The sequence below is a fragment of the Amaranthus tricolor genome, chromosome 14, assembly GCF_026212465.1.
Source record: "Amaranthus tricolor cultivar Red isolate AtriRed21 chromosome 14, ASM2621246v1, whole genome shotgun sequence".
NCBI lineage: Eukaryota > Viridiplantae > Streptophyta > Magnoliopsida > Caryophyllales > Amaranthaceae > Amaranthus > Amaranthus tricolor.
Genome location: NC_080060.1, coordinates 4,546,446 through 4,563,150, shown reverse-complemented (window position 1 = coordinate 4,563,150; position 16,705 = coordinate 4,546,446). Strand labels below are relative to the sequence as shown.

The following is a 16,705-nucleotide window of genomic DNA, read 5'->3' as shown; positions in this document are numbered from 1 at the left end:
ATGGGAGGATAAGGTAATACCTTTTCTCCGTATGAAGAATATCATTTTTTTTTTCATTCATCTTTTTTAGTTTATTTTCATTCTATCTATTCTGCAATTATGTCAATTAGTTCATATACATCTTTATTTACCTTTATTTTATTAGTTTGATGTTTTTTACTTTATTTAACATTTATACTCAATTTATATCCGGAAAAAAAAAACACAAATCCAAGTATGAATGGGTTCATTTGTATTTTGACTTTTGCCCAAATGCTAATGTTGTAGTCTTAGGCTTTTTTTCCTTTTCTCTTAAATGTTGTGGTACTTCAATTAAGAAAATTGTCTGATTGTTTTATTGTTTAGAGTTTAATTACTAAAAATACTTAAAAGTCAACTTTAATCTAAGTCAAAGGGCTGAGTGACCCAGCTTGAACTAAAATCAAACATATTGACTTGATATATTCAAAATAAAATAGTAGTAGTTATTAAATACTTATCTATTGTTCATAACAAACCCTACTATTTAGGAAGGTAATTATAATTAGCCTTATAATTCAAATTATTTCAAGTTTATAAAACGTAGATTAGCCGTTAAAACCCGTCAAGGCTCAAAGCGTCAAGTTCAATCATGGAAACCCTAGACCCCAATTCCGATTTTGATCTAAATTCCCCAAATAAACGTTTGAAAACCGAAACCCTAGCTTTGAATCCTCCAGTTCCTTCCCCAATTGACAAAGGAAAAGCCCCAATTATTGCTGAAAACAACGACGAAAGTGAAGATGATTACGTATCTTCGGAGATCTCATCTCCACAAAACTGCGGTATTTGCTTCTTGGAGGAAGGAAAAACCACCAGAGGCCTTATTGATAGCTGTGGACATTACTTTTGCTTTCTCTGTATTATCGAATGGTCGAAAATCGAGTCTCGGTGTCCTCTGTGTAGAGGTAGGTTTAGTACTATTCGTCGAGTCAGGAAAGATGGGAGTTTTATTGGAGAAGGTTCTGTTCGTGTCCCCGTTCGTGATCAGGTCTGGTTTATGTTTATTCTATCGATTTGATTTCTATTGTTGAGTTTGGTTATACTTCTATTTTACTGTTGTTCAATTTAGTATTTGGGGTATGATTGTTTAGCTTAGGAGATCTCTTTTGAGCCAGTTTAATGTGTTTTAGGCTTCTGAAAATGTTGCTGATTGAATATACTTCCTCCATAATTTTAGTTGAACCATCTTTGGTTATACCATGATGATGCCTAGTTTTACTCTTAGATGATGGGAGATACTTATAGTGAAAGTTGAGAGTTTGTAAGCCCAAAAGTCCAAAAAATATGGAGGAAGTGCATAGTAGTCATAGCCAATCCCTCAAAGTTAATAACATATGTTGATTTTGCTAATTGGTAACAAGAAGCATAAGTAGGGAGAACGTTCTAGCTGTTAGTGTTTTGGTATACGGGTACAAGTGAGCCGACATTTTTTATGAGAGTAAGAGCAAGACTTTGGTGTTGTATGAATAAGCTATTGGTAAGCATAGATGACAAAATTTTCCTTAATTTTCCGCATGAATTGACCATTCGAGCTTTCCATTAAGTTAAGAAATTTTAATACGTCCTTAAAAATGAATTCCCTAACATGCTGTTTATGTTTTTGTTCCAATTGGGGGGCATAGGGTGGCAAAAGTATTTATAATGGTATTTCATGTGGAGTGTGAGGAATATCTTTACCTTATTCCTTGGGTACTAATACTTTTATGTAAATGATATAATTGTTACTCGCAGTTTTATGATCCTTTCGGGGAGCCAGTTGACAGATACGCACAAGCAAAGTGCGGTGTTTGCAATGGTGCGAATGATGAGAGTCTTCTTCTATTATGTGATCTTTGTGACTCCCCTTCACATACTTATTGTGTTGGCCTTGGTGCTACTGTACCTGAGGGTAATTGGTATTGCCGGGACTGTGCTCTTCTACAGGCTGAACAGGAGGATAATGAAATGGGTTATCATGGGGTTGCTTCAACTGTTTTAGATAGTGGTGATGAACTATTGTCAACTTCAGCTTCAGTGTCAATCTTTGATATCGTGAGAGACCCGTTGTGGAAGTTATCTGACTCTGGTACCAACAGGCTTCTCAAATTGGTGTCTCAAGATCCTACCAAGTTTTCAGCCTCTGCTATCATCTCTGACCAGAGAAATAATGCTTCTGATGGATTGCGTGGTGCAAAAGCTAATCTGAAACCTTCAGCTGATGTGTTGGATGAATCAAGTGCTAGAACATTGCAGAATTGTAGAAATGTACAGAGACACATCAATACTTTACGTGAGAACTGGGATGCTGTTAGGAGTGGATCCGTGAGCTTCTCTTTTGCCTTGTCAGATTCATTTCATCATGGTAGTCAACAAAAGAATGTGGTTGGAACCAGTTCCAAAAAATCTTGCAAGTTGCCAACTAGTTCATGTGATGCCTCACATAGTAAAGAGCCCTATAATGTTGATAGAGCTTGGAAAATGATGAATCTTGCAAAGACACCGACTAATAAATCAAAAATTTCATCTAAGCTTGCCCAAAACAAAGCACCTAAGGTGACGAGAGATAAGTTTGGACGGAAGTGTGAATTGTCTGGAAGAAAGGATCTAATGTATCCTAGATTGGAGAAGAAACATTATGACAAAGTAAGTGAACAGCCTGTTCAGAGTCTAGGAATTCATCAGTCGACTAGTATTGTCTCACAAGCTCCTTTAACATCTGGTAGTAAGCATCAGAAATTTTGTGATCCTAAATTTTTAGAAAGGCCTAGAGAAATACAAACAATTACGAAAGCAAAATTTACTGACAACAGAGCGTACTTAGCATCATCGGAAAAGCTGCATGGAAGACTCTCTAGTGTTGATGGTTCCGCTTTATCAGCATCTTTGTGTGGGCCAATAACAGGAGGTGATGATGTATCATGTTCTAGGTTGAAGAAGAGGAAATTATCTTCTGTGAATCAAGTTTGGAATTCCGAAATGTCTGCCTCCAGCAAGGGGCAGCTCCGAGCTTTAGCTCAAGCTGATATTTGTTGTGATGAAACTGGCTTGCTCTCTCCTGCAAATTTAGGAGGACGACCATCAAATTTATCTGATTTCCCCTGTTCAACATCTTCATATGAACCTATAACCAGTTCTTATGCATCTCTTAAGAAAAGAACTTCTTGCCCAGGGGAAGTTAGTAATAAAATAAACAGCAAAGTTATGAAGGATGATGAGGCAAAGGCTGAGATTCTGTCCCTAGTCAAGCTTAACCTGAAGCTCCTTACTAAAAACAAACAAATAGGTATGTTTAAGTCTTTTTCTTTGTATGGTGTTCAAATGTTAGGATCTTTTTGCTTTATAAAGTTTTTGAAGACTGTCAATTACCGACCCTACGACGAAAACAAAAGTAGGAAAATCAGAAAATAAAGTTGAAAAGATTGTTTGAAATATGTAGAATCGGTAGAATACTATTTTTCTAATACTGCTACTTGCTTATTTATTGTCACCCTAGTGTTAGAGCTTGTGAGGGGTATTTTATTTACTTGCTGCTCTTCTGATGAGCAATATATACCGTTGGTTGTACCCGGCTTCAAGACTTGTAAAGGATTGCCTCACCTGGAGATGAATAAGAAACCCTGACCAAACGATCCTGACCCGAAATTGACCCAACAGAAAATGACTTGACCCAAAACTCTCCCGCCCTCCCGTTTTGACTGGTCTACATATATGTTGTTTGCTACACTGTTAACTAGTGCAAGGAACTAATAGGGACATGGAGAGAGTCTCATTGTACATGAATGGCCCGTTTGACTAGTGGTATTAAATGGTGGTAATGAGAATGATTTATAGTGTAAAATTTCATCAATAGTTCCATGTTATTCCCATGTAGACCTGGGAAAACGGTCGGTCGGTCGGGTTTTGGGTCGGATCAATTTCGGTCGGGTCATTTTCGGGTCGGGTCAGTTTCGGATCAGGTCAGTTTCAGGTCGGATCACTCTGTGTTTCGGGTAGGTTCGGATTGACCCAACGGGTTACCATAAAACATTAGAATATCCAATCGACTAATTCAACATAAAAAAATCATTAAAATGTCTAAAAAAAATCATTAGAGAAATTACATGTACGATTTTCAAAAAATAGTTGGTATGTCAGGTTCATTTAAGTGCAAGAAAAATAGGGGAATTAATACTTATTTTGAAAGACTTGTAAGATACGCGCTTTATAAAAGTTATTTTGTTTATTATAATTATAACGTTACATAAAAATGACGTTAAAATTATTTTCACAATTTTCATGTTGGAAAGATATACAATTAACTAAGTACTTATTTCGTCTTATAAGATACGCGTTTTATAATTTAGGGTAGCGACATTCGTTTTTTGAAAAGCTCATTCAAACGTGCGAAACGTTCGTATAAATTATAATTATTTGCTTACTGAAATGTAGAAGAATTAAAAACTCATTTGATTGATTTAACAAGATACATGTATTCAATTAAGATGATTATAACGTCCTGTTTTTAAAGAAAAATAATTACGATGGCTAAAAAGACGTTAAATACGTGTTTTTTGAGATTATTGATGAGTTTTAGGGTTCAAGTGATATACTCAATATGTTGAGATACTTTGAAAACTAAAATTTTATTTGAAATGAATTCTAACATTGAAATTACTCTAAAAATTGATATTAAATCGGTCAAAACGGGTCGGTTTCCGGTCGGGTCATTTTCGGTCGGGTAATTATCGGGTCGGTCATGTTTCGGATTAAGTCGCTTTCGGGTCGGTCGGGTTCGAGTTTTGTCGGGTCGGGTCCGGGGTTCATTTTCGGGTCGGATCAAATTTTCCCAGGTCTCCCATGGTATTCCCATGGTAATGCGTTAGAATGAAATTTATGTGAGATGATTGAAGTTGGACAAGCATGACCATCAAGGTAGCCAAGAGATTTTTCAACCAAAATTACACTGGTTTACATTTCTATTATCACCTATCAAATGGGCCGTTAAGGTCTATCAATGCCCTTTTCATTGTCATTAAGGTTACACTGATCACATCAAACCCTCAAGAAATTGCTTTTCTAGATGCATCAAAGTATTAAATTTGTCTAATGGTTGGTAAAACATACAAATATACAATCTTAGTTTCTTATTTCTTTTCACTTTTTGAATCCAGGTGTGGATGCATTCAAGGAAATCGCCAGGCGTTCAACTCATATGATTTTAGCTTCATGTGGATTTGAGCACCGGAAAATTGTTCGCTCCCTTCCAACTTTAGTTTGCAACCATGCCGATCAGACTCAGCATCGCGGCAGGTCTACAATTGTACCTAGTTCTTGTAGAGAGTGCTTCTATGTCTTTGTTAACGATGTCGTTAACTCAATCTTGTCTGAAAAATTGAATGATGTTGGGTAATTTACATTTTGATCAAATTGTAATTGTTTCATAGTCTTTCTGGCTAATAAGGCATCTATCCTTTAATCAATAACCTATTGATAGTGGTAGAACCGAGAATGTTAGATCAGATTCATTTTTTCTCGTCTATCACTTAATGTGTCAGTTGCTTTTTAAACACTATTCATATTATTTTGCATTTAATTTGTATTTAATTTTTATTTTATAACGTCAAATATACCTAAGTGGGATATTATATGATTTGTCTCAACTCTCAATGTGAAGTTTAATAATATCCAATAGTTTTTAATAATACACAATTATAGATGTTATGGATTAAATTAATACATTAGTGAATGTGTAAATCAGATATCAATTTTAAATTACGAGTAGTATTTAAATTTGTATATTTAATTCAGAATTAGAACAATTAAATAATCAATTTTACAAATATATAGAATACTCTTATCTTACGTGAGATGCTTTCCATATATATTTGACTTTCCGAAAAGAGAGAGCAATTGAGATTTGATTATTCATTTATCCACTACATTTCTTCCTTTCTTTCCAGGTTTCATATTCTACTTCTATTAATTTAGGTTTTGAATTCTATCTGATTTGAATTTAGTTGAATTTTTCAGGATTGGATTTTACTGAAATATGATATTATTTATATAGAGGCTAGTTTTTTTTAATGAATTATATATATATACAATTGCAAACATTCTTAATGAAATTTACATATAAATTAATAAATTAAATCATTCGTACATTGCATGAGTTTTTATATTGTTACGTATATAGGAGTAGTATTAAATGACACATTGACAATAATAATTAATTATATTAGTTTTACAATAATAATTTAATTTGTTATTATATACTTTTTCCAATTATTTTAAGTTGTCCCATTTAGTTTTAGCACACTATCCAATGCACTAATTCAATTTAAAATATCTCTAATTGCGCATAACTAAAAGTTATAAAAATTTGATATAAAATTTATATTAAGATGAATCAAACAAGATCTTACTTGACTATATTTTAACGTCTAAATTAAGAATAAAAAACAAATTAAGAGTGATTGATGAATAGTATAAAAAATGAAACAACTTAAAAGAATTGGAGGGAGTATTTAATATTAAAACATTTCAATAAATTTTTTACTTTATTTATTTACAATAATATGAAACATTAGATGTTCTTATCTTGTGATCACAACTCATAAACCGATAAGAAAAATGTAGCTATTAATTAAATGAAAAAAAGAAAAATGTAAAAAAGCAAATACAAAAATTTAAGCACTTTAAAGTAGTGGACATATTCAAACACACAAAAAATGAACTAATTACATGTAAATGTCCACCGCTTTAAAGTAGTTGGCATATTCAACTAGTGATGCTTGCATTGTGTAAATTGTTGTCGTATCCAAGTCATTTTTAAATACAAACTTTCTTATCTCTATGTAAAGTTCTTTTGTTGCAATCTAAGAAAACCGAGGAAGTATTAAGTTATAGCTTTTCCCCTAGTTATTACTATATTCTCCCTGTTTTCATATGTTCTTCTCAAATAGAATTTACGAATTTTAATGTCATATTTTGACTATGATTTTTCATCGATCTATAAGAAAAAACATATTTATGTAGGATCTTATTAGATTTGTCTCAATATATAAAATATCAACTTTTTTGTATTTTCAAAAACTTACAATTAAAATTATTTGATTTTAAAGTTTGCGTTAAGATCTGCAAAAAAAAATAAATAGAAAAAACGCTTGAAAATAAAGGGAGTATTTTCACAAAAACTTGGACGAGACGGTCTCATTTTGAAACAGTCAATTAGGGCCGACCTAATTTGCTCTGTAGTAACATTTTAATTTTTTGGGCATTTATTAATTTTGACTTTAAAGATATCAATTTTCAAAATTATTACAAGGTCAAAATTAATATCTTTATAATCAAAATTAAAAAATAACAAAAAAAAAAAAAAGCCCAAGATCGAAGTAGGAATGAAATTTGAGTGGAGTCGGCACAGAATTTTAGTTGAATCAAACGGTTCTTAAATCTGTAACCTCAAGTGAGATTCTGGTTCCTTGAGAGTTGAAAGTTGAAACCATATTACATGCTTCCACGTGTTTCTAGTGGGACCCTTAACAGTTCTGAAAGCAGCCTATCACCATTCTCTTGGGCATTATTATTCATCACCGTCCTTTTTATTTTATCGTCACCCTCTAATGAAATTATGATTTTGCCTCTGGACTTAAAATTTGTTTAACAAACGTAAATCTCACTTAATAACACTATTATCACTTTAAAAACATTAAATTTAAAGTTTAAACGTAATTCCGAACATTTTTATTGCGATCTTATATATATTGAATTTTCAATAACTTTCATGATATACGAATTCAAACACGGTATTATCTCTCTAAAAACGTTTTTTGATATTAAACAAGCTGATAGCTGGAATCGATTTAGTATGGCTAACGAAAGCGACTATGAATCGAATTGGGTACGTACTTTAATTGATTTGAATGGGTGTTTTGTTTTAAAAAAAATAAAATTATTGCAGTCGCACACAACGTGCGAGTGGACCACAGAGGAGTCACACAAAACGTGGTTCAGTTGCACAAAACGTGCGACTGAACCGCGGTCCAGTCGCAGGTTTTGTGCGACTCCTCCTTGGTCCACTCGCACTTTTTTGCGACCCAATTTTTTTATTTATTTATTTTTGATTATTTACATTATTATTATGTAAATTATATAAATAATTTTTTATTTATTTAGTAATTTACATTATTATTATTTAATATAAGTTGTAGTAAATTATTCTATTTTGTAATTTATTATTATTTTCTTATTATTATTATTATTATTATTATTATTATTATTATTAGTATTGTTTTTATTATTATTATTATTATTATTATTATTATTATTATTATTATTATTATTATTATTATTTTATTTAATATTAATTTGTTTTATTATTATTACAATTATTTTATTTTATATTTTGTATTGTTATTATTTCAATAATTAATATTAAAATAATAACAATACAAAATATAAAATAAAATAATTGTAATAATAATAAAACAAATTAATATTAAATAATAAGAAAATAATAATTATAATATATAATTATAAATTATTTAAATTAATAAAAATAATAATAATAATAATAAAAACAATCACAATAATAATAATAATAATAATAATAATAATAATAATAATAATAATAATATTTAAAAAAAATTAAAAACAATAATAATAACATCAACAATAATAACAATAATAATAAAAATAATAACAATAATAATAATAATAATAATAATAATAATAATAATAATAATAATAATAATATTATTATTATTATTATTATTATTATTATTATTATTATTTCAAAAAATAAAATTTTAAAAAATAAATAAATAAAAATTGGGTGAGTTGCACTCGACTCGGCATGGGTTTCGTGCGACTCACTCTTTTTTTCTGTTTTTTTTAATTTAAAATAATACGATTCGAATAAAAATTACCTCGATTATTTGTTTGCGGATTGAATTTCCTAGCTTTTGGTCCAAAAATTTTATGTTGTAATTTCGTTTTTTAAGTGTGATAAAGGTGTTATTTAGTGAGGTTAGAGTTTATGAAAGAAATTTTAAGTCTAAGGGCAAAATCGTAATTTTATTAGGGGTGGCGATAAAATAAAAAGGTTGGCAATATTTAAGGATTGAGTTCTTTTAAATTTTACTCCTAAATTTGCTAACTGCCATATTAAAATAGAAGTACAAACTACACACTTTGTTTTATAAATCCTCCCTTCTTATTTACTTGTACTCAAATATTTTTTTGCGCATTTTAATGTGTTTGTTGAAATATTTATACCTAGAATTATAAATGAATAAAAATTATAAAAATTTAATATTATGAAAATACGCGACGAGATGGATAAAATAAGATCCCATATAATTATCTTATTTTTTATATGACAGTCAAAATCGGAATATGCAAAATACTTCAAATGATGAATAGTGTAAATGTTAATTTTTGTACAAGTAAAAAGAACGGAGAAAGTATATTATTGGGAAGTACAATTATTTTTTATGATTTTTTTATAAATTGTATTTATAGATATTAAGACTTGAATTATACTTGAAAAATGTGAAAAAAATCATATAAAACCAACATTGAAACAAAGGAGGTACTACTTTGTCCCTTTAAATTTGCTATATAACGTAAAATAAAATAAAAACTTGAAGACTTGAAATTCTCAAGAAGATAGAAAAGAATAAATATAATAAACAAAGAGGATGATGAATTGTATAAATGTAACAAATTTTGAGAACATGAGAGGAGAGTAGACAAGAACCCTAAAGAAATAAGGAATACAAAAATATGAAGGATGGATGAGTTAAATCAACCTCAAACACCCATAATTTAATCAAACAAATCTATGTAGCCACTCCCATGTACACACCAGAAGCAATCTAACTTCACCCCCTGAAATGCCAGGTTGTGTTCTATACAAGACTTTTTCGGTCATTCGCATCTACAACATCATCATCATCCGTTCTTGCGCCCACATATTCCTCGAATCTTTTTTTCCCTCGAAAATTAACCGCTCAAATATATTTATATATTTATGTACGCAACCACCATGATCCGTGTAAGAGGGTAGCCTAAAGAAAAGTCGTTCCTGTTAGTCTAGCACTGTAAAATGTGCATCGGGATCTTCGGTTACTTGATTATTGCTACATAGCCGTTACAGAATAACACGAGGGTATGCAGATCCTTCTCGGGGCATATAGATCACATGCTACTCAATAGGTCATTAGATTGGAGACACTCCTGAGGATTAGAGTAGAAATAGTCTTCCTCTTTCGGTCTGTCGGGTATAACTGACCTCTTTGTTGGTTGTCCATTGCGATGTGCGTGAGTTTCCTTCACAGCGGCTGAAAACTCATCCCAACTTAGTGACCCAACAGTAAGCTTGTCTATTAAATCAACTAACAATCTTCTGTCCAACAAGATAGTCTTTTTGTACCCGAGGTGCCTGAAATTGCATGAACCACCATATTTTAGATTGTTTCCCAACCTGACAAAAAGAGCATGAGCATATCCCATGCAGGATCATATATGCAAGCCTGAACACTTTTTCAACCATGATGACGGAAAGAGAACTTTTCATATGTACTAAGGCGGATGTTTGGTCATCGATATTAGATGATAGTAATGGGAAAGAATTTAAGTTTAATTTTTATAAATTGTGTTGTCATTCCCATGAAAGTGGAGCTCTCGCCCTCAAACATGTGATTTTTCTTCATAAATTTTTATTATCAGCTAATACCACATATACTCAAATATTATTAGATCAAAACGAATTTTGTGGAAGAACGATGATAAAGAGGAGGCTAAGCATGATCATAAACCTTCTCATGCTTAATTACATTAGAATTTCATTACCATTCCCACCATTTAATACCAACGTCTGAACAAGCCATAAGTGCTTATATTACATTCCATTACCCCAATGCCATTAGATGCCTCCCACCTATTGTTGCGTCTAGGAGGGTCGGATGTACGCAACCATACCTTTGTCAATGATAAAACTAACAAAGAGGTTGTTTCCAATTGACCTTGGTAGCCAACACAGGTACAACTTCACATAAATAAGAAGTGCACATGATTTAGTAAGACATTTTACTTTAGTCCATTATAATCCGAAATAAAAAACTACAAATATTTGGCCCCATCGAAATGGACATGAGTGCTTCAATTACAATAAACCAAAAATTTTATAAGGCACAAAATGCACCAAATCTATTAGAAGCACATAAAAGTACCTGCGATGCCCCTCAACAACTTTAGCCATGTTTCCATCATAAGTAGGAATGAAGATATCACTCTCTAACGAAACAAGATAATCCAATGCGGCCATCTGAGATGAGTGATTTTGAAAAAATCTCAAGTCTTCAGGGTTCAATAATGTTTCTTTTCTCACCTATTGAAGCACACATTATAAGGCATGAGACACGATTTTAACAAAAATTCAAATCTAAGTGCCAAAATAAATGATGACTGTTAACAACTTCCATAAACTCACCAGCTTTGGGTAAGCCTCAGCAAAACTGGCCATTCTCCTCTTACCACCATATATTTCACCGGCTGCAATATATATTTGATAGCTAGGATCAATGTCCAAAGCCCGAAGTGCCAAAGTTGTTTCCTCTGGGGTCAATGGGCAAAGTCCAAATTTCCTTTTTGAAACCGAATTTATATCCTTGTCTTTCCACCATGGATAGTCATATCTACCAACAAATTAATGGGCAAGTCAAACATCCAAAGAATCAATAATGAAGAGAGGAAACGTAGAATCACCTTCTAGTTCTACATTTCACAGGACTCGATATGTAATTAGTATTCCAAGAATGGGATAGTAATCAAAGTACCTCATTCGGGTCAAATTAACCACCTCCTCACTATTGCAACCCTGGGTACAGCCAGAAAAGGCTAGCATATCCATTTCATATCGTAAATGAAGAACAAGGAAAGGACCATTTTGGCGCAGAAGTTTGACTACCCTTGTTCCAAGTTCTTCGATTTGTGGGGTAAATCTCAAAGCATTGAAATTTACCCTACATCTAAGTTTTTGAACTTCTCTAGGTTGACCATTATTGGCAAGCCGGGCATCAGTTCGGTTTAAATGTACAATCTTGTACTTCTGTATCAAAGGAAGTATCTGCAATAACCCAAAAGACGGTAGAAAGGACGTAAGAGAGAGCACAAGAACCCGTGTAATGCAAATAGTTGACAGAACAATGAAATAACCTGATTTTTATAATAAGATATATCCGACCAACTAACGGGAGCCATAGTATGGACTCTTCCTTGCTTCACTCTTTCTTTGAGCCTAGGAGGAAGCTCCTTAAGAATCCTAACCTCATCTCTCAAGGATGTAATAAAATGGTCGACATCAAATATATCTTCAAACTCACTGCCATATGAAGAAAATTCAAATCATGAGAACTTCGTAAAATACAGAAAGAATGATTAAAGATAGAAATTTTCAGACTACAAAGTACAAAGGCTTAAAATAGATTCGAGAGTAAAGCTGTAACATGCCTAGGATCATTCCAAAAAGATGTTTTATCGAGTTCAGGAACTATAAGAGTGACATTCAGATATCTTGCAATCGCAACCATGTCACATATCTACAAAACAAGCCAAAAATCAAATTGAGTTAAGTCGATTAAAGCACTTCACTGAAACGCACTAAACGAATTATCATCAAACCAACTCCAAGCACAGCAATTATAAATACAGCTAACACTCACAGCTGATCTCATTTGATTAAGTCCTCCATTGCACGAAACCATCAGATAACCGTTGTTCTTATAAACCCCTGATAACATGTCATTTTTTGATTAATGATCACTTTATTATATCATCAGTCAAAAAGAAAATAACAGGGCATTTCACCTACGAAAAAGATTAAAACCACATGTTTCGACAATACAAGCAAAGCGTGCCCAGAGTAAGGAGTAAAGACAAGCACAAGATCATGGAGGCCACAAATAGATAAGACATAGCCTCCCTATAAAATCTTGAATATAAATAGTTAAATAATACTTGAATGACACACTAACTTTAAAATTGTTCCATAAATTTCACTAAAATTTGGAATTTGATCATCAAAATAGAAATTGCCTAGAACACTAACTATTATCATCCACCAAACTCAGCTGCCAATGAGAGGCATTAATGTATAACTACACCAAATCCGAAAATAGAAACAAAACTAAAAAAGCACATGATATAGCGCACTTCATATTTATGTGACGTAGCATATGAAGTTTACTATCAAAGATTAATCGAAAACAACATCCTGTTATAAGGTTGCATACAACGGACCCCCCAGCCCTGCATGGGTGAGCCTCTTCATGGCATTAAGAGTGATGAAATGCAAAACTACAAGCACAAAAATATAAATAAATGAAGTTGAAACAATTTTACTAAAGGTGGCTAATTCCTAATCCAATACTTTCAAGTCATCAACCTAACATCAAAAAATTCACAAATAACAACTGCAAATTAGGAAATCAAAATCTTGCACATACCCATGAATTGTTGTAAAGCAATAAAAGAGTATCAAAAAAAAAAAAAAAAAAAAACTCACTCTTAGGAGGAACAACAGGATGAGGAATAGAAACAGAAGAAGACAATTTGAGATCCATTGAAGCTTCTTGAGTGAAACAAGAAGGCCAACCCTTCAAAACTCTAGGACCCCAACCATCTCCATAAGTTGTTAAATTAACAACACATGTCCATAACAAAATTGTTGTTGCTGCTTTTAAAATCCACATCTTCATTCTAGACCTTGATGATCCAACCCCAACATTTGTGGATGAACATATCTTAGATTTCTCCTTTTTATCATCACTTACAACAATTTTAACACCCATATCAAAACCAGTACCGATCCCCCACCACCTTCTTCTACTTCTATCTTTCTCTTCACAGTAATTACTATTCTTCTCTAATTTACACATATCCCCCATTTCCTATCTTCTGTCGATCCTCTCATCTCAACCTCAAATCCAAGAAAAGATACCGTTTCAATGCCACAATCCTTTTGCAATTTGCAACTTCACCCACCAAATTTTTTGGGGTTTTTTTCTCTCAATAATGCTGCATACAATTGGTTACCAAATTGTCAACTGCTAAAGATCCGTGTAAACGTACAAACTAAAAATCCAACACTGTAATTAAAATGTAAAAATAAAATCCAAAATGGGAAATAAAATGAAAATATAAAAGTTACCCAGGAAAGAACATCCCAGAATGAGATAAATCGTCAGAAATTAAAAAGAAAAAAAAAAAAAAGGAATAGAGTATGGTTGAAACATACATTACCAAGAACAATGAAACAAGATCTTGAAACCCTAGAAAATGGAGAAAATGCTGAACCAAAAATGGATCTTCGGAAACGTATTCAGGATCCGAGAAAACAAAAAATAAGATTCTAAAAAGAAGAAAAAGATAAATGGGGATTGAAAATCAATGAAGAAAGAAGAATAAGAAGAAGATGATGAAGGTTGAAAAAGAAAAGAAAAGAAAGGAAAGAAATTAAACGGTAGGAGAAAATTGAGGGGAGACGGAGATTGTCAAAAATCCTTCAATTTCTCTCGTTTTGCGGTGGAAATTCATGAGCCGACATTCGGTGTTAAAACTCTAAATTTTTTATTTCATGCTTCCCTTTTTATTCGAGTTGTATTGTATGGTTGGAGTATAAAGTAAATTTGAAGGTTTTTAATTTTTTTAAACTTTTTTTAGCTATTTTCTTTGTCAAATTTTAGTTAATGATTTTATTTGTTTTGTTAAATAATAATTGAATTTGGAATTATGAATACCGTTTTGGTAGTTCAATTTTTATTATTAGTGAAATTTTTTTTTTTAAATAATTTTGTTTTTATGCTGATGCAAATAATATCAACCAAACAACTATACACATATGATTGTCAAGTTATAAGACTTAGAGCATCAGCAATGGGGTTTACACATCTTGAAATGGGTAACAAATGAGTATATTCAAGCATTGCCAATACCCTACTCATATATATATATATATATATATATATATATATATATATATATATATATATATATATATATATATATATATATTGAGACAAATTTATCAAATCTTACATGAATATGTTTTTAAGATAGACTAATGAGAATTTGTATCTAAATTTAACTCTAAAATTTAAATTATCTACTTGTAAAGAACAAATAACACTAAAGGGGTATTTTTTTAAATTTCTCTGTCACCTTATACTTACAATATACCATTTGTATCACACTTTGAAAATAAGATTACCTAGTAAATAAACAAATTAATTAAAATAAATTAAATCATAATAATTTAACATTTGCTTTGATTGTTGATCAAAATTTTTTCTAGATAATATGATTATTTACACTATCTCTTCACTTGTTTGCGTGCCTTAAGTTATGGACTTGATTATAACCTTATATAAGATAGATTAGTGATCGTATTGAAGAGCTATTCTAAGTTATGGTAATAATAATCTAGGATAGTGTACAACAGGAAAAATTTGATTCAAAACAATTTAATTGGTCTAAAAATTGGATTCAATTAGGACAAAAGTTAACTAAAAGGGTATTAATGTTATGTACCCATTGTTCTTGAACTGTTCATACGATTTTACGATCAAAAAATACGTGAATAATTCAGATTATAGATAGAATTGTTATATTTGTAGAATCTGACGATCTTAATTGGAATAAATTTTTAGTGATAGGATTATGACATGATTTTACGATTCTACAATCCGATAAAGCAAACTTAGTCTTAATTATAATTAATTTTTCTTAGTTTATTCAGATACATACATAAGTTTCAAAATATTTCATAATTACAATCCAAAAACTAAAGTTGGAGCTTTAAACTAACAACAAAATTCCCGTGCGACCATTCATAAATCTAACCCATAATTTAAAAATCTGTCATTTTAAAGCTTAAATCGGACATTTTGAAACTTTAAATATGTATTTTAAGTCTTGACAAACTTTGAACTATTGGAATAGACATTTTAAGTCTTGAAATGAATATTTTGCATTTGGAGTAGGTATGTAAAATATAAAATTAAGGGTTGGAGCAGAGGATTTAAGAGTTAGAATTGGCATTTTAAGTGGTGGAATGAGTGTTTTTAAGGGTTGAAGTCGATAGCTAAAAAATTAAGTCTCTGGAGAAGGAAGATTGAGCCTTAAAGTAGGGATTTTAAGTGTTAGATTTGGCTTTTTAAGTCTTAAAATGAGTGTTTTAAGGCTTGAATTTGACAAGTATAAAATTTTTTTGGTCGCATGCGTGAGGCGGTTGTATACAAGTTTTTGTGTTATCCTAATATTTGAATGAATTTCTATTTCATTTCGAAAATTGTAAATCATAAATTTAAAATTCTAAAATGAATAATTACGACTAGAGACTAAAATTTTTAGCATATTTAAGTTTACTTCTAATATGTATAATTTTACAGAATAATTTGCCTAATGGGTGTTGGAAAATAAAAAATTTCAATTTTTGTTTCTCTAAAACTTAATTCACATAATAGTGTTCTTATAAGTAAGGAGTTTTACTAAGCTAAAATATTTGGTTTGGAAATCCTATGCTAACAATTAACTTAATAAATTGTAGTCATGATGTTATTTATCTTGTATTTTTTGTCTTATATTTTTAGATCTCTATGAATAAGAATGTTATTGAGTGACTTGTATAATCACAAATTTGTAAATCGGCTCAATAGTAAACGGT

The 16,705-nt window shown here is 31.2% G+C and overlaps 2 protein-coding genes across 2 annotated transcripts; one reads left to right on the top strand and one right to left on the bottom strand.

The window, feature by feature from the left end:
* The first annotated feature begins 525 nt into the window (after window positions 1-525).
* LOC130800427 (uncharacterized) lies at window positions 526-5,634 on the top strand. Its single transcript, XM_057663945.1, has 3 exons — window positions 526-1,009; window positions 1,753-3,283; window positions 5,151-5,634. Exons 1-3 carry the CDS (start codon window positions 611-613, stop codon window positions 5,387-5,389), a joined length of 2,169 nt encoding a protein of 722 aa, XP_057519928.1. The 5' UTR covers window positions 526-610; the 3' UTR covers window positions 5,390-5,634.
* Window positions 5,635-9,665: 4,031 nt separating this feature from the next.
* Window positions 9,666-14,700, bottom strand: LOC130800426 (rhamnogalacturonan I rhamnosyltransferase 1-like). Its single transcript, XM_057663944.1, has 9 exons — window positions 14,279-14,700; window positions 13,547-14,058; window positions 12,705-12,772; window positions 12,493-12,581; window positions 12,199-12,364; window positions 11,820-12,109; window positions 11,474-11,678; window positions 11,214-11,371; window positions 9,666-10,423 (listed from the first exon to the last, which is right to left on the bottom strand). The coding sequence occupies exons 2-9, from the start codon at window positions 13,926-13,928 to the stop codon at window positions 10,180-10,182; spliced, it is 1,602 nt and encodes a 533-aa protein (XP_057519927.1). The 5' UTR covers window positions 13,929-14,058; window positions 14,279-14,700; the 3' UTR covers window positions 9,666-10,179.
* Window positions 14,701-16,705: the final 2,005 nt, after the last annotated feature.

What these genes read in the sequence shown, in the direction of transcription:
- LOC130800427 (XM_057663945.1), top strand. Translation starts at nt 611, where the DNA reads ATGGAAACCCTAGACCCCAATTCCGATTTTGATCTAAATTCCCCAAAT. An exon ending in GTGTCCCCGTTCGTGATCAG is followed by an intron (nt 1,010 to 1,752) that starts GTCTGGTTTATG and finishes TGTTACTCGCAG; the next exon opens with TTTTATGATCCTTTCGGGGA. An exon ending in TACTAAAAACAAACAAATAG is followed by an intron (nt 3,284 to 5,150) that starts GTATGTTTAAGT and finishes TTTTGAATCCAG; the next exon opens with GTGTGGATGCATTCAAGGAA.
- LOC130800426 (XM_057663944.1), bottom strand. Translation starts at nt 13,928, where the DNA reads ATGGGGGATATGTGTAAATTAGAGAAGAATAGTAATTACTGTGAAGAG. An exon ending in TTAATCAAATGAGATCAGCT is followed by an intron (nt 12,582 to 12,704) that starts GTGAGTGTTAGC and finishes CTTGTTTTGTAG; the next exon opens with ATATGTGACATGGTTGCGAT. An exon ending in GTTGTTGAGGGGCATCGCAG is followed by an intron (nt 10,424 to 11,213) that starts GTACTTTTATGT and finishes ATGCAATTTCAG; the next exon opens with GCACCTCGGGTACAAAAAGA.